This window comes from Neovison vison, chromosome 12 (genome assembly GCF_020171115.1).
Source record: "Neovison vison isolate M4711 chromosome 12, ASM_NN_V1, whole genome shotgun sequence".
NCBI lineage: Eukaryota > Metazoa > Chordata > Mammalia > Carnivora > Mustelidae > Neogale > Neogale vison.
Genome location: NC_058102.1, coordinates 31,505,454 through 31,529,631, shown reverse-complemented (window position 1 = coordinate 31,529,631; position 24,178 = coordinate 31,505,454). Strand labels below are relative to the sequence as shown.

General features: G+C 34.0%; 1 protein-coding gene across 11 annotated transcripts in view; it reads right to left on the bottom strand.

Moving 5' to 3' along the window:
* Nucleotides 1-24,178, bottom strand: part of CEP290 (centrosomal protein 290) — a 98,202-nt gene that overhangs the window by 66,700 nt on the left and 7,324 nt on the right. For 9 of the 11 annotated variants that reach the window (XM_044227365.1, XM_044227367.1, XM_044227366.1 and 6 more), the window contains exons 7-22: nucleotides 21,997-22,050; nucleotides 21,104-21,256; nucleotides 20,534-20,716; nucleotides 19,831-19,920; nucleotides 17,345-17,467; nucleotides 16,385-16,508; nucleotides 11,967-12,139; nucleotides 10,521-10,683; nucleotides 8,205-8,305; nucleotides 8,047-8,134; nucleotides 6,502-6,614; nucleotides 5,233-5,325; nucleotides 4,878-4,962; nucleotides 4,209-4,351; nucleotides 1,040-1,204; nucleotides 521-670 (exon numbers count right to left, since the gene is read on the bottom strand). In XM_044227365.1, coding sequence (XP_044083300.1) covers nucleotides 521-670; nucleotides 1,040-1,204; nucleotides 4,209-4,351; nucleotides 4,878-4,962; nucleotides 5,233-5,325; nucleotides 6,502-6,614; nucleotides 8,047-8,134; nucleotides 8,205-8,305; nucleotides 10,521-10,683; nucleotides 11,967-12,139; nucleotides 16,385-16,508; nucleotides 17,345-17,467; nucleotides 19,831-19,920; nucleotides 20,534-20,716; nucleotides 21,104-21,256; nucleotides 21,997-22,050 — 2,001 coding nt within the window. Of the gene's footprint in view, nucleotides 1-520; nucleotides 671-1,039; nucleotides 1,205-4,208; nucleotides 4,352-4,877; nucleotides 4,963-5,232; nucleotides 5,326-5,545; nucleotides 5,879-6,501; nucleotides 6,615-8,046; nucleotides 8,135-8,204; nucleotides 8,306-10,520; nucleotides 10,684-11,966; nucleotides 12,140-16,384; nucleotides 16,509-17,344; nucleotides 17,468-19,830; nucleotides 19,921-20,533; nucleotides 20,717-21,103; nucleotides 21,257-21,996; nucleotides 22,051-24,178 lie in introns of those variants that run through there. The other 2 variants (XM_044227369.1, XM_044227372.1) reach the window with 2 other exon arrangements.

The following is a 24,178-nucleotide window of genomic DNA, read 5'->3' as shown; positions in this document are numbered from 1 at the left end:
TCTCATTAGGCCATTCATAATGACCACAATATAGGCAGCAAAACTGAGAAACCCAGGGCAAGCACTACCCTTTCTAATTTACTAATGAATTAACCAACACAAGTTGAAAGGGAAGAAAAACATTAAAGACAATCTGATTTAAAAACTTTTTCTTGTAGTTAAAATAAAAAAGGAACAATTTAATCATTTCACTAAAAATTGTATCAGACTTTATTCACTTGAACTGCTTTTCCAACCAGCACTAAATAAAAGGGCTCCTCTATTTATACATTACCACCTTAGCTACATGTCATTCTACCTGTTAATCATATATTTCATGACACGTATGTCCACAAAATATGTCAGCATGCTTCTTAATACAGATGAATGGAACAAACTGCTTTCATTCATAATATTCCATTTAATATCAAAATCCAATAAAAATATATCTCAATGATAATATTCTAAGAACACTCAAAGGAATATATGAAGAAACATTCTATCAATAGCTTTTGTTATTGAGATGCAAAATTTTTACTACCTGTAAGATATGTATTAAATATTCATTTTGAGAATTAATAATATTGGCACTAGATGGTGCTATCCCATCAGGTAAGTCCACGCCTTTAAAAACAACATTTGATCCTTCTGATTGCCGTAAAAGAATGATCTCTTTTTCAAGATGATCTACCTGGAAACAAACAGTTCAAAAATGAGAGTCACATCTCTCAAAACCAAAGCCAAATTTAAGAGCCGGTAACTTTTTCTTCCTACTGAGTATTTTCAAAAAGTAAATGTATGAATGCCCTACCACCAGACATCAATTAAACCATACTTTAAATTTTATTTAGAACTACCTATGTATAGACTTAGAATTTTTGTATTCTTTTATATTATAAAAGGTACTTATTTCCCACTTATTTAGGAAAAATCCAAAAAGTTTTCTCAATGTTGAATTAATTCAAGAAGAATTTTCTCAGTCTTTTAAAAAAAATTAAGTTTCATATTAAGACTATGTTTATAATGTTTAGCATTTTCTATTATTTATTCATATTCTCACCTTTAAATTTGCTTTTGCCAACTGCTGAGAATAACTGATCGCCTCTTTCCGAGATTCCCTGAGCTCCTGCCTTAATTCTTCATTTCTTCCAGTAAGTTGGTCAACTTGGGCTTTCAAATGCAGATTAGCATCAAAGATTCCTTCTGCATTCTTTGATTCTATAGCCTAATAAATTTAGATTATATTGAAAAAGTGTAAAGCAAAATACTAAAATCATAATAAGAAAAAAAACTACCTTTTAAATAAAATTCACATTTAGGCATTTTACTCTTCACTGACAGGCATAATTACAAAATATGCCAAAACCATTTCTTATTTGTGAATCTAAATTCATAAAACTCTAGATTAATTTACATCAGTATTCCAAGCATAGTAATTACCTTGCTATAACATTTAACATTTAGCTAATTTTAGTAGACTGCTGGACTAGAAAAACAACTGGAAGGCAGTAAGAGGATTAGGGTTCAAATCTTAACCAATCTCTTACTAGCTCAGCAAGTGACTTAAATTCTTTAAACCTTAGTTTCCTTATCTCTAAAGAAGAGGAAATAATGTCACATCTGCCCACTTTAGAAAGTTTTTATACAGTCAAAATGAGATCATTTATATGCAGATACTTTGAAACTATGCAGCACCCATATTTAAAGCATGATCAGAGGACTGAAATAGTTACTACATTTAATTAAGTGAATTCTTCATTGCTTCCTCTCCACATAGTTGAAGCATATATGACAAAAAGGCAACGTATGTAAGTATTATCCAAAACGGCTGGATAAGCAAAAATAGTATGTCAAATATTAAAATATTATCAAAAATGCTTCATTCATCCTAATTTGCCAACAATGGCAACATAAATATACATACACCCCAGTACACATCGACAGAGTACATACATATAAATATATATGCATTTTAAAGAAATTATATATAACAAAGTTGCTAACTGCAAAGTAAAGAAAGCTTCAGAAAACAAGGCAAAGACAAAGAAGGTTAGTGATCCAGTCAACTTGAGGCAGTTTTATGGAAGTAAGCTTTAACCCTCAGGAGACTGAGGCAGGGATCACATGGAATAAGAAATTACACTAATTCAAAGGGGGTACCAGGAAGACAGAAGTAAGTAGAAGGAGGTACAGTGACAGACATCAAGGCAGCCTTGTCAGCTGTCTTGCTGAGAACAAGCACCATGTTGTCTATGTGCCTTTTCTTAAAATGAGATTAAAGGGTGATTAGAGGTACTGAAAAATAACCTGTGGCGACAGAAAGTGAAATGAAGTACATAATCAAGAAATATCTCAACTAAAGTGTTGCTGATTCTTTTTTTTTTTTTTTTTTTTTTTAAGATTTTATTTATTTATTTGAGAGAGAGAGACAGTGAGAGAGAGAACGAGCGAGGAGAAGGTCAGAGAGCGAAGCAGACTCCCCATGGAGCTGGGAGCCTGATGCGGGACTCGATCCCGGGACTCCAGGATCACGCCCTGAGCCGAAGGCAGTCGTCCAACCAACTGAGCCACCCAGGCGTCCCTGATTCTGAAGATTTCTTACAGCAGGAATTGTTAGGTCATTTGTGAGTTACAGACAGGGCATATCCATCAGAAAAGAATGACAACCCAGGATAGAAGCAGATGAAATCTCTGCAAACAGTGGTCCTGGCGAGACCAGAAACTGTCAACTGAAACAGAAGTTAGAATTTCCTGCTCTATCTGTTCTGTTTGTATTTGGTCACTAAGTGGAGTTTCCCTTGGAAAATAGTTTGAGTTAGACACACTATCAATAGTGAGTAGCATCATAGATGAAAGATGTTCACAGAAAAAGCATAAAGAATCATTTTAGACACTCAAAATAGCAGAGGCAAACAAAGTCACCAACAGGAGAAGGAGCATAAAAATGAGTAACATATAAAGAGAATTAAATGGTTCTTATAAATTTGTCGAAATGATCTTCCTGCCTCAGAAGTTTTGAACATACCAGTATCACTCTTCCTCTCTGCTACAATACAGTGCTGCTAAGAACAACTGGTCAACTACTGACTAATTCACCGTAAAAAAAACAATTCAACAAATAACATTTTCTTGGGAAGCAATAATATATGCTAAGTATGTTCAGATTATGTAAACTATTTATTTAAATATTAATAATTTAAAATGTGTATATTATTCAAGTTTATGTAATACTCAATAGTGTAGAATGCTCAAATCTCTATATAGTAGATGTAAATAGACTATTATATGATGGCTAATATTTTTCCTGTAGCAATGCTTAAGCATTCCTTAAGCAATGCTTAAGGAATTTACAATACTCCTACTACATCCTGTTACACTTCTAGGTTTCTGGCATAAGGTCCTACCAGACTACCTTCCCACACTTAACGAGGTTCTAGAAAATAAACAAAAGAGTAGATTTTGGAGAGAACTTAAAACTTGGAAGACAGAACCACTGACGAGTGCATTTTGCATGTGGGGGGAGGGTGGTGCTATGGGGAGGGGACAGTCTACAGTTGCAGTGACCTGTCATCTTTTTGGCCAAGAAAACCAGAGACAGAGCCCAAAGTCTGGAAAGTAAGACAGGAATTCCAGAAAGAAAATAACCAGCAAAAAGGAACTCCAAATTCTGTTAAAAACTCTACCAGACTGACCTTTTAAATGGAAGGCTTGAGAAGTTAGAGGAAAGTATGAGTGATCTTAAAAAAGATAAATAGCAATTATCCAATCAGGAGGAGAAAATATAAAAAAAAAATTAGAGGGAAAATGAAAAAAGCCTCAAAAACCTGTGGACACTATCAAAAGATCTAACATGTGTCACTGGAGTCCCAGAGAAAATGGGACAAAAAAAATAACAGAAGAACTAAAAAAGAGGAAACTTTTCAACTGTAGTAAATAGCACAAGTAAACAGACTGAAGAAACTCAGCAAACCCCAAACAACATACACGCATACAAATATATGCATGCACACACATACCTACACACACACCAATGCACACTATAGTGAAAACCAAGTAACAGAGGAAGTTCTGAAAGCCTGAGAAATCGACATGTAACAAACAGGGGAACAGTGAACAATGACTCAAATGACTATAAATGTCTCATCAGAAACAATGAAGGCCAGAGAACAGCTGAACAACATCTTTAAAGCAGGAAACAACAAAATAAAACCTATGTAGAAAAAACTTACATTAACTAGTCTTTCAAGACTAGGGATGATTAGAGATGTTTCTGCTCCTTTAACATCAGGATCTTTTTGCATTTCCTTAATAGCTTGCAATATTTCTTTCATACCTTCTTCCAGCTGCTTATTTTCTTCAGCTAATTCTTTTACTAAAATGACATATTTTTCTCATTCAATGAGTACCTTCTTCACAACTTACACTACTCTATACAAATAACAAATATATCACATATAGAAAAAATACCCATTTGGAAATGCCAAAGTAAATAAATGTACAAAATAATCACCTATAAATCCAATGTGTGAATAGTTGAATTCAATGATACACCTATTTAAATCATGTGCATATATGTTTCACTGTTGAAAGAAATCATAAACATACTTTGTCTTCACTTCATTAAACATCTTTTAAATTCATTTTTTAACTCCAAGTTCATTAAACAAATAAGAAAAACTGACTCATTTATCACCACAAAAAATTCCCATTATAACTTTGACAATGAATATAGCAAGGCAAGCCAAATACATGAATGAGAGACACTGAAGCTTATATATTATGGAGGTAATTAAAGTTAAAACAGACTAGAAAACAAGATGTTTTAAAGTCCTTTTAGATCCATAATTTTTGGTATAGGATAAATAAGTACAGAAAAATAAGAAACAATAATAACTTACATTTATTCTGAAATTTGGTTATTATTGTTCTACCTCTTTCTAAATCTCTTTCCTTTTCAATTAGTTCTCTTGAAAGAAATTCATTCTGTACAGAACACAAAGAATAAAATTGATTTTTTTAAACAAAATATCACTACAGTTTTCAAGTTAAAAAATTTTGACTAATTGAGGTATAATACACCAGAGATAAGCTATTACAGTAGTAATAACAATAAAACCCAAAAGGTAAAACAGCTGGTGGTCTTGCTCCCACTTTCTCCCTTTACCCACTCCCACAGCAAAAGGCAAAGATACAATGAAAGTTTTTGTCTTTAGTACCACAATCATCTCTTTTAATAGTCTGCCTTTATACTACCTGTTCTGCCTGGGTTCTATGACGTTCAAGCTCTATTTCTGCGCTTCTATTCTGTGCTTCCTTGACCAATAAATCCTGTGCTATGACTTCATTCTAAAGGAATAATTAATAAATTAGGCAAGTCAATGATTTCATGTCAAACTCGCTGCAGTTTTAAATTTTTAAAAAATGTGTATAAATTTATGTTATGTGCAAGCATAAAAAAATTCTTATTACAATTATTGCTTAGAGAACTTTGTTAGGAAGTCATTAAAAAAAAAAAAGAGTTAATAAAAAAGGTGATCTCAGTAACAGAATCTGGAGGAAAGCTCACCTGAGATCTAAGAAATACTAGTTCTCTCCGTAGCTGTTCTATAAGATTTTCAAGTGGATCTACCTGAGATGATTTTGATTGTGTAGTAATAGGCACATGGTCCAGAAGATTAACATCAAGTTTACTTTTCAAAATCTCTGTCTGCAAAGGCACTTCACTCTTTCTTAGATCTTCTTTCAAACTGGTATCAGCATATTTTATCTGGTTATGAACCTGTTCATCTTCTGATGTTGCTACTTGTGATTCATCCATGTCAGCTCTATTATCACGAATTTGTTCACAAAATATTGCAGATTTCTGCCTAAGTGATAACTTCTGGATTAAGTCTGAAGCTGTTGATAAGGCCTGTAAAGATGAACTGCTTTTCTGTGTGAAACTAGTCTTCTCAAGTGCCTGACAGCTTCTTGACACTTTCTTCATAGAGTTGTCAGAAAGAGAGTATAAGTAGTCATCTATTTCTTCATGCCTCTCCCTATTAAAGCTATTGACTAATGATTCTAGATTTCTTAGAGATTGTAGACATGGTGCTTTAAAAATCTCCTTTATTGTAATGGTTTCTGGAGGTGAATCATTATCTTTTACTTGTACAGATGAAGAAGGTTTAGTTAGAGAGACAAAAGGATCCACTTCACTTTCTACACTATGTTGAAATTCAGATAACATTCTTGATAATGATCCTATGGTGACATTCTCCTCTGGTTCATTCTGATATGACTGTGGAAAACCAAATGATGGTCTCCTATGTGGCAGCTCTATTTTATCTGAACTCTTAATCTGTATTTAGAGTAAATAAAGTCTCATTAATCAATCTTTGGATCAACAGGTTATTTAAACTTTAAAAAAAAGTTATTTAACAACTATAAAAAGAAGCAATGTCCAAAATCAAGTAACTGGGGAAGAAATGAAAGCACTAATAGTAACATTTTTCTTCTTTTTGCCATAACAATACTGTTTACCTTTGACTGAGCTTCACTCATTGTTTTGAGGCTTGCAAAATCCAATTTCCTTTCTCCTCTTCTATTTTCTTGAGAAAAGTTTTCAGTTAGGTTCAGGTCCTCAACAGTTAATCCTATATATAAAAGAATTAATAATTAGAAAGATAAAATAACTCTCTCATTAATCTAATTCTTAGAAAGTAAAATCAAGGGCTTTAAAAAAGATTTTATTCATATATTTGTCAAAGAGAGAAAGTGAGTGAGCACAGAAGCAGCGGGCAGCAGCAGGCAGAGGGTGAAGCAGACTCCCTGATGAGCAAGGAGCCTAATGCAGGACTCGATCCCAGGACCCTGGGATCATGACCCAAGCTGAAGGCAGACACCCAACCAGCTGAGTCACCCAAGCATCCCAGGAAAATCAAGTTTTAACTCAAACAAAAGGTAGAATATTTCCAAAATCCTTGATCCACATGTAGCCTATACAACCTCCTGATTTAGCTCACTTTTAATAATATGAGAAATTAATATGACTTTTATCTTCTCTTTAATTCTTTACACATTCTATACTTTAATATAGTAAGTACTGAAGTAGTTTAGAGACATATAAAATAGGTAAGAATCATGAATGAGTAAACTGGTTAATACATTAATAATTTAGGAAGTTTTGCCATCCTAGAAATTTTTTGATATATTATAGAGACTGTGATGATTTAAAAAAAATCAAAATAAACAAACCAAAAAAAAGAACAAAGCAACAAACAAAAAGCCCTTCATTATTCAAATACTTGTGGACTTGGGTGAAGTTAAAAAAAAATTCCTTCTCGGGCGCCTGGGTGGCTCGGTGGGTTAAGCCTCTGCCTTCGGCTCAGGTCATGATCTCAGGGTCCTGGGATGGAGTCCCACATTGGGCTCTCTGCTTGGCAGGGAGTCTGCTTCCTCCTCTCTCTCTCTGCCTGCCTCTCTGCCTACTTGGGATCTTGCTCTGTCAAATAAATAAATAAAATCTTAAAAAAAAAAAAAAAATGATTCCTTTAAAAAAAAAATTCCTTCTCTATGATCTTCTTAGAAAAAGGCACTACAATTGCTATTACAAAACTTAACCAATGTTCCCTTGATATCAAATAAGATAAACAAAAATGTTAATTTTTATTCAATAAAACATTGCTTTCCCTTAATAAAGAATAACGTACAAAGAAAGTTTTCAATGTACTGCTTTTAAGGAAGATATTAACAGCAACATATACCAATATAGAAATTACTAAATATCATCATTATTGATCATAGCATATTAGGATTGTGTGGGAGTTAAAAGATTATACTGTAAAGTTTTCAAAAGTTGATGATTCTGAAGTTTTGTTCAATTATTTCATTGTGTTTTTTCTGTTTTTGCCTGTTTCAGATTAAGGACAGAAATCAATGATAATTAAAAACTCTTCATCAGGCCATTATTTCATTTATTAAGTTTGCAGCAGAATCATTATAATATATATAAGATACAAAAAATTTCAGCTCCAGACAATTCATTTTCCAATGATTCTTTCAAGGATTTGGAATAACCGCATATACCTGAAGCTGCAGCTCTTTTTCCTCTTTCTTGAGCCATCTGGCGAATTTTTTTTTTCAGATCCAGTCGTTCTTCCTCTAGACTTTCAATCTATAAATTACAAATTATTAGTATTTCTTTTGGTTCAACCAGAAAATAACTAATTGACTATCACACTTGCCTCTTTCAAAAGAATCTGGTTTTCAGCTCTGTACTGCTGCTGTTTTAGGCTTTTACTATTTCTAAATTCAGTTAAATCAATCATTGTCTTCGGTTCGAGGCCTAAAATAAAAAGCAATATAATTAAAAACTTACCAACATTCAAATGAGCTATAAAAATTCACAAAGCAATTGGTTATCATGAACCAAATGGTTACAATTTATTCAGCCCGCATCACTCAAGAATGAGGTACTTTTTGTGCACGAATTTCCAGATATTTGAACTATAACCTTATAAGTCAACATAATTTTATCACAATTATTAATAGAAGTCCTGACAAAATACATCAGGATCTGTCTTCTCCATGTTAGATTGTCACAAAAGTACTAGAATGTATTAACTCAAAACAGAAGTTATGGAATAAAAGACTTGTGCTCAATTCCCACTTTCAATTATTAACGAAGTTGTAGGAATAATACTGCATTCCTTTTTCTTTTTTCCTTTCTTTGGCTTGTTGTCAAGGTGTTAAAAAATTAATCCATATAAGGTACTTAGTCCAATGCCTGGGACATAGTAGTCATTATTAATATCAGGATCAACTATATTACTCTGATGCCCCCATTGTTCCTCTCTCCTAACTTACTATTACTAAGTAGATATGAAGATTGTCTTAAGCAAGTATTAAGACAAAATCTGGAAGCTTTAAAATACAAAAGGAACATCTGGGTGGCTCAGTCAGTTAAGCACCTAACTTCAGTTCAAGTCATGATCTCAGGGTCCCGGGATGGAGCCCACGTTGGACTCATGGCTCCGCAGGAAGCTGCTTCTCCCTCTGTCATTCTCACTGCTGGTGTGTGTCCTCTCTCTCTCTCTCTTTCTCTCAAATAAAATCTTTTAAAATAAAATATAGGAAATCTGGTGTTTGTGGGAGCTATCTAATTAGTTCAGTCAGCTTCAGCAACTTCCAGTTTGAAGTCAGCTGTGACCCAGTAGGTAAAGTTGTTCAGAAGGCTAATTTGGGGTACTGGCATGATTCTGCATCCTACTTAGATATGTTTTCATAAATAAATCATCTTCATAAAAATTTTATTTTTCCTTCCTATAGAACATAGTTTTCACAAATGATCACTTAATTCTAAGAAAGCATTAATTGGTATTACCAAGTATAATGAAATCAATATTCAGATTTTTATTTTCACTTCAAAGTAGCAATTTAGATTGGACTGTGTAACCGTCCCTCAGAACTACATACTGCTTAAAATATAACCTATGAGAAATTATACTAGTTACCAAGCATGCTTAGATAAAGTCTTAAGAAAAACATGAACTGACTATAGGCCTCTGGGGGACTGGACCATACATCCTTGAAGCCCAGCAGCTGGGGATGCCTGGCTTGCTCAGGGCAAACGTTGCCTGCTTCATTTTTCCGTTATCTCCCCTTCCCCAGAACATCAGCAATTAGTCAGAGAATCCTTTCGTTTGGGCTTAGCTCACTATAGGTCATGTACTACGTAACCAGACATACTTTCCCTTTCTTCTTACATATTTACAAGACTCATGGTCAGTGTGTAATCTACTCCAGCTTTGTTGGTTGTTACCCACTTTCTAATAAATATGAGACTGAGGAGTTGTTCGGGGCGACAGTCTTTTCTATTGTTGTCCCCTGCTACCATTCTCCTGCAGCTCCTTGTTTGTGCCTCATTCTTCCATGCGCTGTCCGGAGGCGGCAGGACTGTCATAATTCAATATGCAAATGAGTTACACTAAATGAACTATTTATTGAAATCAATAAACTCTCAAGCTATATTTACTAATTACTTCTTTGAATCAATAGTAACCTTAAAATACTCAACCAAAGTTAAATTTAAGCAGCATATATCATAAAAGTACTTAACCAGTACTTCCAAATGTCCTCTTGAATTCATCTGAGTGAGAATATTTTGCAAACCAAATGGGTCATACAGACCCTAACTTTGTTGAGGAAAAGGAAGGGGGGAAGTTAACTTCTAATATGTACTATTAGTTTAGTAGACTTTCAGTTTTTAAACAAGGAATTGCTTTTAAGCAGTTTTTAAACAAGCAATTACTTGAAAAGATGCCAGACTGAATAAAGCAGTGCTCCAGGCCAGCCCACCCACATCCCAAACCCATTAAATCCCTAGTCCAACTTCAATCAGAGCAGCTCCACTTTTGTTTTACATATGCTTACAGAAGGGTTAATTTTAGGGGAAAAAAGTACACTCAGCTATTTAAAAATAATACATAAACAAAAAGAAAAATAAAAAATGACTTGACAATTAGGATTGATCAAACTATGGATCGTAAAGGATGACTTACCCACACGCTCCCTAAGAGCCTCATTTTCATCAAGGAAATCATTGATCTTCAACTCAAGTTTATTGATTTCCTTTGTCAATACTTCAATCTCTTGATCTCTTATTTTAATTTGGTTTTTACAATTTTTTATTTCAATCACAGCTTCTTCTAAACCATATATTCCCTGAAAAAATCCAGTCCAAGTATAATGTAGTTTATTTGAATAAATTATCAAATTTATTTTCTTATTAAGTATGAGCAGAAGTACACATATAGGTAAGATTTGTGTCATGAAACTGTGCTTTTTATTGTACTTTTAAAAAACAAATCTATTAATATGATGGAAAATGGAATAGCTGGAACTTCCAAGTATAGCATCCTAATGACAAAGTGACTCAGAGAATGACATAGAAAACATTTAACGAGGGGCGCCTGGGTTCAGTGCGTTAAGCACCTGACTCTTGGTTTCGGCTCAGGTCTGATCTGAAGGTTGTGAGATCAAGCCCAAAGTGAGTTCCACACTGGGCGTGGAGTCTGCTTAAGATTCTCTCTCTCTCTCTCTTCCCCACCACCACCCTGCTCTCTCTTTCTCTCTCTCATTCTCAAAATAAATAAAAAGATAAACAGACAAATAAATAAATAAATATAAAATTAGTGAATGTTGAGGGAAATTGGAAGGGGAGGTGAACCATGAGAGACTATGGACTCTGAAAAACAACCTGAGGGTTTTGAAGGGGCGGGGGTTGGGAGGTTGGGGGGGCCCGGTGGTGGGTATTAGGGAGGGCACAGACTGCATGGAGCACTGGGTGTGGTGCAAAAACAATGAATACTGTTACGCTGAAAAGAAATTAAAAAAAAAAAATTAGTGAATGTTGACTGTGTATAAGATCATGCTAGGTAATTCTGGGGTTATGAAGATAAAGCAAATGTTCATGCCATCTCTAGGGAGATTCTTACCCACCCCCCAAATAAACAAACTAAAAACACTTAACAAAATATAGGAAAGGAATATTAAGAGTGAAGCAGTAATAGCATTAGAATATACGAGTCATTAGTTGCCTTAGTGGTAATGAGATTTAAAAATACAAAAAGTACAAAGTAAGTACTGTGTGTTGACACAGTAGGCAGCAAACTATCCCTGAAATAACTTCTGGCAAATAAACCAGTGGTGTCACATCTATAATGCTGGCACAATGACACCACTTACAAAGAACTAAACTTGTTGTCTCAACAAAGCTGATGATCTGGGCAAAATGTTTTGATCAAATGGCCAGAAAACAATTCTCCGGCCGAGAAGTAAATGCTGCTCTGACGTTTGAATAGGGGAGTACAAACCAACCAAGATAACCTTTATCATAAAACACTTCTGGAACGTTTTTGAAGGTAAACGGTAATGGCACAGAACAGTCTAACTGTGAGTGGCAAGAATAATCTAAGCTCCTTGACTGACAAGATAAAAATACATACCGATTCATAATCTTTTAATCGCTTTAGCATCTCAACTAGTTCTTTATCCTTTTCCCTAGCATCAGCCTCAGCCAGTTCAGCTGTTCTCTCAGCCTCTTTAGTTTTCTCTTCTAACATCTGAACCTTAGACTGAATTTTCATATAATGAGTCTGCTGGGAAAGAGTTGAAGCACCTACAGAGCAAAACAAAAACAAAAACAAAACCAAAACCACATGAATTACTTGAATTGATTACTTATTCCTTTAAATCCCTGATTCCAATACGAGAATCAGGAAAAGTAGTATGTCACTTAAAAAGTCTCTTTATTATTTTTTTTTATATTTGAAAAATAAAATTTGTTTTCATCTTATTGACAGGACAAGCTTAAAAAGTTCAATAAAATCTTAGCTGAATGACTACAGATTATATAAGATTGCAAAACACAATGCTTTACAAAGAATGATCATTGTGGCAAAAACCACTAGCTATCTGTTCCCACTGTTCAAACTCTGTCCATTGTAACAGAAGAATGCAATTTTGGTTGGACACATGGCCACATGAAATAAAGACTAAATTTCCAGTCACCCCAGCAGCTAGGTGTGATCATGTGACAAGCCATGTATTTCAGGAAATGATTTTAAAGGAGAGGAGTGAATCTTTTCTCTTTCCTCCTTCCTGCTAGATGGGAATACAGATATTAAGTCTGGAACTCACACACGGAGAACATGAGCTGGATACCACATGCTGAGATAGGCAGGGCAGCAAGATACAGGATGCCTGCTATCCCATATTCGGGCAGGTTATCACACCAACCCCAAACTAGTCACCTCAACTTTATTTATATCGTGGAAAAATACATTTCTATCCTGTCTAAAATGCTGCTATATTTTATTTTTTCTGTTGCCTGCAGCTAAACTTAGTCCTAATAGCTAAAAAAATCTCTACTTATATTTTCTTACCAAACTGCTGCTAGACCAAAATATAGCATTCCCATTATCAACACAAATCATTCTTATCCACCAAAAGTGTTCAGTGATTTATAGAGCATGTACTTATGTATAGGCATTGGGCTAGTGTGGGAAAGCATGCACATTTATAAGAAATGGGCCCTGTTTTCTGGAGTGAAAAGCCTAGATGGAGCATGTGAGGGGCTGAGGTGTCCCCAGTGTCCCCCTACTCTCATTTCTTCCATGTGGCCTGCCACAGTACATTTGCCTATTCTTTAGTGTCTCTTCCTGCCTCCTCCATCTTGCTGTTTGGGATGTAGCGGTGAGGGTAACTCCACTTTGGATGAGACAGATGAGGTCAACACCCTGGATTGCCTAATTCTACACTATCACACAAGTGAGAAAAATAAACTTTTTTTTTTAAATTTTAAGAAATTTGAGAAAAATAAGCTTCTCTCTTGGTTTTGCCACCATTTTTCAGATCTCTAGTTCTGATAGCTAAATATAATCCTAACCAATGGAAAGAAACACCATTAGCTGTCATATTTACAAGTTAATTTCAAGTATAGAGTATTTTCTAGTAACCATACCTTCTGTGGACTTTAGGGATCTATGACTAGGGACAGACTGAAATGTCATTAGACAAGACCTCTTTCTTATCTGACAGAAGAAATCAACGGCCACTTTTTCTCCTGGTGGCTGGAATACGCAAAACCCACGGTATCGGTCACCCTTTTAAACAGTTTAAACCATGTCAAAGTATGATTCTAATAAATACATAATACACAATTATAGAATTAAGTATAACAAGTGGGCCTCATTAGCTCAGCAATCATATTACATTTTTCTAGTCTGTTCACTCTTTCAGATGACGATTTTATAACTTTCTCTTTTCTTCTTCTCTCCCCTCACACTTCTAACACATCTTCCCCTATATCCTTTCAGTTAAGAACCTTACTTTCTTGTTTCCTGAGCAAAGAGAAGCAATCAGTACAGAAGCTCCACCTGCTCTCACCATCAGGTCATCTCCAGTCACCTGCATCTATATCTATGCACTCCAGCTCCCTTGCTGTCCCTACGGATGTATTCTTTGTGTTCCCAAGGCCCACTACCCCACTGGAACACTAGATGCCATCCCAAGGCCTTCTCAAGGACATTGCTCCAGCGGTTCTCTCTCTCTCTCCTGCTTCATCGATGCGTCAATTTTCTTCTTTAATGGATCTTTCTTTTCACCCAGAAGTATGATTATCTCTTCCATTTTAAGGAGAGAAATACTTTTTGTCATGCCCCTTTCCCTTCAAGTCACTACCCCATTTTTCTCCTTCCCTTCATACAGTCCTCCTCAAAGGAGTCTCTAGATTGTTCTATGTCAACACTATCCATTTTCTCTTAAACCAAAAGTGACCAATGCTAAATCCACTGGTTAACTTTCAATGCTCATCTTGATATATCAGCAGCACTGAATACAGCTCTGAACATGATTGCTTATTCTCTTCCTTGATGACATTCCTCATGTGGTTTTTCAGGACTCCACACATTCCTGATTTTCCTCCCATCTAGGCTCTTTTGGTTGCTCCTTTTCATCCCCTCAGCCTCTAAAGTAAAAGCATCCCTGGGCTCAATCTTTGCATTTTTCTTCTTAACATTTGTTTCTTTGATGATCTCTAGCTTCAGGACTTCAGCTACCATTTTTAGGCATATGGTTCCCAAATTTATGTCTTGAGATATAAATCTTGAGATACGTAAATAAATATATATATAAATATATAAATCTTGAGATATAAATCTTGAGACTGGACTGTTATCCTAAACCTCAGACTTCTATATATACAAGTGCCTATTCAATACTTCCATTCAGATGTGTAATGAGCATTTCAAACTTAACATGACCTGTTTAACTAAGTACCTGATCATTTCTAAACTTGCTGGAAACAGTCCTTCCCAGTGTTCAGAACGGAAGTTCTGATAACTCTCTCACACCCTACATCTGATCTGCTAGCAAATTGCGTTTCCATCACCTTCAAAATACATCCTGAACTGACTGCAACAACCCTACTGCTACCCACATGCTCTAAGCCACCAGCACCTCTTCAGATTACTCCAACAGTCTCATAATAGGTTTGCCTGCTTCTGTCCTTGCTACTCCTGTGATCTACTGCAGACACAGTCTAAGTCAAATTATTTCACTCCTGTCTTCAGAAACTTTCTTTGGTGCTTCTTCTCACTTAAAATAAAAGCCAAAGTCCTCACAGTGAATTGTTAAGTCGCTATATGACATGGCTCTGGTTACCTCTCTGATCTATCTCATCACCTACTACTGCCCCACCTGCCCACTGTTCCAGCCACAAAGGCTTCTTTTTGTTCTTCAACACACTCAGTATATTCCTACTTTATACTATATATGTCTTCATATATATATAAACACACTATATATGCCTTTATACTTACTCCCACTGTTTAAGAACATCTGCTTGGCTTACTACCTCACTTCCTAAAAGTGTCCGAGTATCTCCTCAATGAGGCTTTTGCTTCACTATATTACAACCACATCTCCAACGACCACTACCATTATTTCACTTACACACACACACACACACACACACACACTAGCTATTTTCTTTTGTGATAGTTACGTTAAATACGTCATGAACTTGTCATGAATAGTTAGCCTTAATGTGTCCTGCTATAACTACAGTATGGAGTGCTGTGGAAATATAAGACCACTGCTGTTTTAGGGGCTTACGTTCAGATGTATTAGGAAAGGTAGTAAGTCCCAGGGTAGGGAGAATAAGATGAGACATTAAGTTGGGTACAGTTCATTCAAATGCTGACAAGTCAAATGACGTCTGAAAACTATCTACAATGCTGCCACATTGATCAAAATTTCATTCTATTCTTTGTTAATTATTTAAAAAGGGGATAAATAACTATACTCAATTACATCACTTTTCATTTCTTTCATATAACTAATATGGTAATAAAGGTTAATGTAATTTCCATTGCAGAAAAATTACAGAAAGTATCTCCATCACTAATAAATTTAAACACTAATAATATATGCAGTTTATAATATACAGTTAATATACATAAAGTCATTTTTTAAAATGATAAAATCCAAAAAGAAAAATCAATATATATCTATTGACATAATTTAATAAAAATAAAATACTTAAAAATTGGTAAATAAAATAACTTTGTATGCTTATTTTTTTATTAACATAAAATGTACTATTTGTTTTAGGGGTACAGGTCTGTGAGTCATTAGTCTTACACACTTCACAGCACTCACCATAGCACATCCCCTCTCCAATGCCCATCCCCCAGCCACCCCATCCCTCCCATCCTCCTCCCCTCCAGCAACCCTCAGTTTGTTTCCCGAGACCAAGAGTTTCTTAAGGTTTGTCTCCCTCTCTGGTTTCATCTTGTTTCATTTTTCCCCTCCCTTTCCCTATGGTCCTTTGTCTTGTTTACTTTGTATGCTTATTAATTACCTTTGTTTCTTTGAAGCTCATTTTTCAGATCTTCAATAATGAAAGTATTTTTTTCCATTTCTTTTGTATATTGTTCTACTTGCTCAGTGAGCATCTTAATTTGACTATCTCGTTCTTGTACACCCTATAAAATATTTTTGAACATTACATATTATTTCTTCATGGATATTAACATACATTTTAAAAGTAAGGAAAAAAGTAGATCTTATGTTTATATATATATAACATACATATATTATATATAATACATATTTTGGGGGTCAAAACTACTGACCCCTGTACTACTTTGTATACCTCAACTGAACGTTAGACACACGGATGTCACTCTAAAACTTACAGATAGATATAAGAGCTAACTAACATCCTGGCAAAGGGAATTCCAGAACTCTCTAATATTTATGGCGTCTTCTGACTCCTTTCATGTTACCCTTCCTCATGACCCACCCATTTCTATCTTCTGCCCTGTGGTACTTCTTTCAAAATACTGTCTCTTGCAATTGTTCTTATCCTCCAAATACTTTCCAAATGTTCCCCCTTCTTCCAGACTATGACTATAGAGCACAGATAACGGAAGTATAACTTCTACATGAGTATATTTGTACTAAAAATAAAATTTAATGTAATACAGTCAAATTATAACGATGCTTTTAGCTTTTTTCACATTACACAGGATATTTCAGCACCAACATATAATAAATGTTAACAACAGGGTATGAAGATATACTTAAGTTTCTAAAAGTTTTTAAGTTTCTTATTAAATAATTCCCAATCAAAACAATGTGTCTATTGTCTAAATCAACATAGAAAAATACACAAAATAATTCTATTCCTGACTCTAAACTTAATTCTAATTGTTTCTTGTGACTGAACTTCAAAAAGACTTTTTATATACCCCATAGTGTAAGCCACTAGGTTAGACACATTGTCTACTTCAATAAACCAAATTTTGAAAGGTTTTACCTGTTGTAGAGCCATAACATTACTTTTATCAGCATCAAGTTGGGCATTTTTCAATTTCTCCCTCAGGTTATGTAACATTTGCTGATATTCAATAATTTCATCATCTTTAGAAGACAAAATTAACTAGACATAAACAACATAGGATCTGTTACATAAGAGGAAAATTAATAAATCATTTTTCACTTATGGAAAATACTCTAACATATATCATTAGCAAGAAAATACAGGAAATAAAATTCACATTAAAGTGAGTAAGTAGCAGCAACTATTTGCATAATCATTGTTCTTTTTGGTTGTACAATCTTAAGTTCAAAGAAGAAATGATTTAAAAATATACAGTATAATTTTCGCTGTTTTAGAAATTCAATTTTTAAACAATCTCAAGCTTTCAAAACCCATTCCTAAATAAGAATTATAAATACCTTCGTGAAACTACCAGGAAGTTTTGTACAATTAATTTTTATGGAGAAAACCTTAAAATGTCACTGAATGAAGGTGTCTTGTGTTCTCTGCTAGAAGAACCAAATACCAAAATCAACCTTATAATTTATAAATTTACCACAGAGCCAATAAAATAAGATTTTTAAGAACTATTTCTAAAATTCATATTGAAAAAACATGTTCACAAGTGTCTAAAAACTGAAAAATGTTTTTTTCAGATATTTAAACATAACAATAACTATAACAAGGACACATGTTTAGAAAATAGATTGATCAATATAAAGCAGAGAGTCTAAAAATAAATTCAAATCCAACAAGCATGTCAAATGTAATAAAAATGAAACCGTATTTCAGTAGGAAAAAGATAAAATGTTCAATAAATAATGTCTGGACAACAGACTAGGTCTGCTGAAACCATACCTCTCTCTCCATGCTAAAACTAATTACATATGCTTCAAAGACTTAAATGTAAAAGATGAAACTAGGAGGTACTAAAAGAAAATAGAGAAAACAACTTTATACTCAGAACACTAATTATGACACAAAGTTCAAAAGTCACACAAAAAAAATAAACTACATAATACAAAACAAAAACAAAAACAAAAACTTCATGGCAAAAAATACCATAGAGTCAAAGACAAGTGTCAGACTGGAGGTATGTATTTGGATATATATGACAACTTGTAGCAATTTAATCTACATCTTTGCAAAATAACAAATACATGACGATATTCATTATAACGTCGTTTCTAATAGCAAACATCAGTAACCTGTTAAATATCACACCATATGATATCTATTAAATAAATATCTACAAATAAAAATTATAAAGCCACTAAAAAAACCAAAGCAATACTGTATATACTGATATAAATAATGTTTCAAAATATTAAGTGAAAACGAAGTACAGAAGAATACATATACTACCATCTCTCCCCCCAAAATTAAATAGGATGTAAAAACTTTTTTTTCCCAGGGGTCAGTAGACTCAATCAACAGTCAAATTTGGTCTGCTGCTTGTTTTTGTCAAGTTACATTGCAAAACAGCCTTGCTCATTCATTTATGTATGGTGTATGTCTGCCTTCATGTTATATAACAGAGTTTAATTACACCAGAGACCAGATGGTCTAAAATATTTACTCTCTGCATTTCTTATACAAAGTGTACTGACCCTTGATTGATTCGATAGTGCATCATTGCCACTGCTACTATTTTTGTTTAAAATATAGGTTACCTGAACTTCCAGATAAACAAATCCAAAGAGCCAACAAGATTTATGAGCTCTGTTAGAAACAATGACTACAGAAGTGATAGCTTTTAAAATTAGATTTATTCAGAATTGTTTTAGACTTTTCCCAAAATATACAGTCATCATAATGCTAGCTTCTGACATAGTAAGGTCAGAGAATTTGGTTGGGGTTGGAGAGTGGAGAGGAGCAAGAAAGGTAGATTAAGAAAAACTTCTCAGATGATTCTAAAGGTCCCTTTCTTTATTCCCATTCCCACTGAAAACCAATAGTTGTATTGGTCTGAAGGAGTTGAACCAGGAACTATAAATACACAATACATGGCAGCCATGAGTTATGTAATATATTTTACTTAGAATTATTTATTTTAGATGACAAATAAGTTTTAGACTTATACTACAAATAGGCTAAAGGACTACACAGGAGAGAGAGCTTAGTGCTTTTCTAACTAGGACATTTAATGCACTTTAAAATTGCCTGATAAAAACGTCACTAACTACCATAAGGCCTTTAAAGAAAACTAAGACTTTGCAATAAAAAATACAAATGAAAAACCCATTAGAGGGGCGCCTGGATGGCTCAGTGGGTTAAAACCTCTGCCTGTGGCTCAGGTCATGATCCCAAGGTCCTGGGATCGAGCCCCACATCGGGCTCTCTGCTCAGCGGGGAGCCTGCTTCCTCCTCTCTCTCTCTGTCTGCCTCTCTGCCTACTTGTGATTTCTGTCTGTCAAATAAATAAATAAAATCTTAAAAAAAACCACAAAAAAACAACCCATTAGATCTACTGAAAAAAGCACCTTCCACTCTTCTACTTTTGCGTTGACAGCAGCCATGACTGGATCATCTTCTTCATTTTTTGCTTTCAGAAGATCTGTAAGCTCCTGCACCTAAAAGGCAACAATTATTTCAAGAATCATTGCAAAATAGTGCAATATATGTATATTTACACACACATTACACATATGCGGTATACATATGTATATTTACAGTACCAATGCATATTCATTATTGGAGCAATTCTGTATTTAGAGGTGATAGTTAGTGGTTTCTGTATCATTACAGATGTATAACTGTCATTACTAGAGAATTATATTTTTGAGTATTATTCTGTTTTTTACACTAATTTAATACCATGTAAAACATGAACAATGTATTGGTTTTCTGAAATTTATAGCGTATTTATTTTATAGTAAAAAACTTAACTTCAGGTCCACAGGACTTCTAGGCATTTTTAGTAGGAAAATCCCCATATTTATTAGTTTTCCAGGACTGGTATCTACACATTAATTCAGTTATCAACTACAAGGTACGCGTAAGGGCATTAGAGAAACACATATGGACAAACATATCAGCATGACAACATGTTACAGTAAAGGGTATATTACAGCATAAGACAAAAATTCATATCCTAGAAAGTTAAAGTACTTTTTAGTTTCACATAAATAGTAATAATATGATATGAAGTCTGCATAAATGAGTTAATCTAATAGCAATTCTTACTTGAAGCCGGTAATGATCATTTTCCTTTTTTAATTGGTCCATTATGTTATCTGTTTGATGGACAATAGCTTTCATCCTATTATACTCATCAGTCATCTTTTCCATCTCCTGTACAGACTCTTCTAGATTTTTTCTCATTTCTTGATTCTGAACTTCAATTTTTTCATTAGCTTCTGTTAAAGTCTAATGAAGTTAAAGACACTATGGTTAACCTAAGAAACTGTAATTTAAACTAAATTAAAATTAAATAGAGTCACAAGTGCCTGCTGGAGAATAGAGAATTCTTTAGAGATCTGCAGTAGCAATTGCTCTTGGCCAATGAAATCAAATTAACTATCAACAAAATTGTATCTAAAAAGCTTAGTTCTTCTCAATGCCCAAGACAGACATATGAAATGAATGAATTTGCAAGATTTATTAACTTTAAAGATGCAATTTATTTCATATTTCCAAATGCATAGTTGCAGATTTCTACTACAGAAGTTAATTGTAGGACCAGACACTAGGTTTACATTATAATAAAATTGAAGTTTTATAAGAATCATTGCCTTGAACTGACTTCTATTTTACCTGAATTTCATCCAGATACTGGACAAGTTCATAGTTTTTTTTAGACAATTGTGATCGGTAGTCACTGTCTTCTCCTCTTCTTGATAAAAGTGTTTCTTTTTGCGAATCTATCTGTTTCTGATAGTCAACAATATCCTGACGAAGTTGCTCATTCTGAAGGCAGAGCAAATACAATATTCAATATCAAGAAACTATCCAGAGAAACAAAATTTCATCATCTAACTAGTTGCTCTCAAAACATATCCTTAAATTCCCAAGGTCTCTCCACCCCTAAAGTCTCACCTTTTTCTTTAGACGTTTGTTCTCCAGAAAAGAACAGGAAAAAGATAATTAGAAATGAGAAAGGCAATCCATAATTAAAATTAAGAATTAGAAATTAAAATAAAAAAGAGAAATTTTAGAAGGAGATATTATTTGGATAATCAATGAAAGCAAGAATATTATCAACCAAAACAAAGACTATTTTGGTTATGTTAAAAAGATAAGAACTTCTAGAAGGATAAATAATGTACAAACATTATTTGGGTCAGAAGAACCAAATAATAAAGAATTTATAAGATTTCATGAGAAACAAAACATTTAAAAGAATACTGGGTAAAATAAGAGAAGACAGAAATCCAGTTTTTCAGCCAATTAGCTAAATAACAAAGAATGGCTAATGAAACAAAGCAAAATTTACCCACATAAAGTAAGAGATGAATACGTAGTACTTAATGGCCTCAACTTTCAATTTATTTTCTATTTCCCTAAGACAAATTCATATCACAAAATTAGGCAGCATAAAAGCACCAGTTACTTAGAAGATTCCAGTTCTGGTTAGAGTATAAATTTATGAAAATTTTTTAATCGGTAACTTTGTTGAACTACCACAACTACTAAAATTTTTTACCAACCTCTCTTCTTAATTTGCTGTTTTCATTTTCTGCTTCCTCATTTCGAAGAGCCAACTAAAACAGAAAAAAAATAAGGTTCAGCAGTAATTCAATATAAAACTAGGTTTTCAGCTGATCAATTTAAATTCTAAATTCTCTCCAGTGAAGCAGAGAATGATTAACTACTAAGGATTTAGTTGATCATGTTGATCAAACATGAGTAACAAACCAAAATTTGTGAAATCTAAGGATTATGAAAACAAAACAGGTTGAGTCTAAAAAACTTAAAAAAAAACCAAAAAACTAAAACCAAAACTCTAACCAAAGGATATAGAAACAAAACAACACACACCTTATCCTCCCACCCCCAAAACCTAATGAGTAATTTTCTGTCAAAGACCTTTAACATTTTGCAGTTCTTCTATATCAGAGCTAGAATACTCTTTGCTCTAGTGAGCATTTAAATTACTTAGAAATATAAGGCAGCACAACATAATGGTTAAAAGGAAGCAATCTGAAATCAAACTGGCCCAGGTTTATATTCTTTGTCTACCAGTTTCTGGTGGAATATGAAAAAGTGATTTACCATCTCTTAAATCCAACTTTCCCATCTCATATGTTGATGTAAAAATTAAGTATGATGCATATGAAGTCCTTAGCACAACGTTCAGTGCATGAAGTAACAAAAATTTATGGAGTGTTTTCTTCTCCTCGCATAAATGATTTGATTTCTTTGTGACTCTTTTGTTTCTCAAAACAGGCAAATACTATACCTATCATCACATTTTTTTTTCATCCATTGTCCAAACCCCATCCTTCTTATGGCCTTTCATTTTTCTCCCTTATTCAAGGAGAAAGTAAAATTCTCAGTGGCTTGCAATTAAAATATAGTTAAATGTCTATAATAAATAAGCAAATGCAGTATGTGATCCTTGACGGAACCTTGGATATTGGGCAGAGGGACTATGAAAGGCAGTATTAGGCCAACAGAAAAAAAAATACAATTATAGACTAGATATAAGGGTACTGAATAAATATTAAATTTCCTGCATTTGGTAGTTATATAGCAGTTATGTTAGGGAATACTCCTCTTTTTCAGAGAGACATGCTTAAATATTTTAGTGTGCAGTATCATGGTATCTGCAGTTAACTCTCAAATGGCTCAGCAAAGAGAAGAAGAGAAATATGTGTGTACAAAGATACTGATGGAGAGAGAAAGTAAATGTGGCAAAGTTTTGACAACTGGTGCATCTATATGAAGAGCATATGAATATTTATTCCTTATCTTACAATATTTATGAAGGTTTGATAGTTTTCAAAATAAGAAGTTTAAAGAAAGTTTATTCATAAAATGCAAAATGCTATACAAATCTCAAGAGTTTACCCATTACTACTATCATCATCAACATGGTCACCTGAGAATTAAGAAATAGTCCCATTGTGTTTTGAATTGGAAAATTTTAACAAGACAAGAAATGTCAAGAACTTAACACTGAAGCATTTAGCACTATTGATGCTCTTTTCCCTTAGTTTTTCAAACATCACATTCTTGATTTTTGTATTTTCTTGTGCTGTTCCTTGAAATACTTCTTCCTATTTCTTTAGACATTTCTCAGAGATCTCCCTTACAGTCATTTCTATGGCTTCTTAGCTATGTTCTTAATTCACAAATCTTCATCACCCACCCAGCGTCTTTCATGAATTCCAAATCCAGTTATCCTTTTTCAATACGCCCACTGTGACCTCAAACTCAACATGTACAAAAGTGAAAACTGAAGTAATAATCACACACCTTCTAACTCCTCTGGTGTCTCTACTTAACAAATGACACTATCTCCTTATCCAGCAGCCCAATGCAGAAAACTCTCCATTCCTCCCTCTCCTCTGACAACCATTTACCACATCCAATTATACCTACATCTCTAAAGTGTTTATATCTCTTAATCCCTTGAGTCATGCCTTTAATTAGCCCATCATCAGCTCCTGCCTGAATGAGCACAAATGTCTCCTTACTCTTCTTAGTCCTCTTCAATCCATTCTCTGTAAAGCTGAATAAACTTCATAAGTATAGATCTGATCATGATATTCTTTATTCAAAATTTTCATTGGCTCCTTTTAGGAAAAAGACCCAATACCTCAGGAACCAACCTGTGCTTACCTCTCCAGAGGATCACAAATGTTTAAATAAGAAGGACAGGATAGT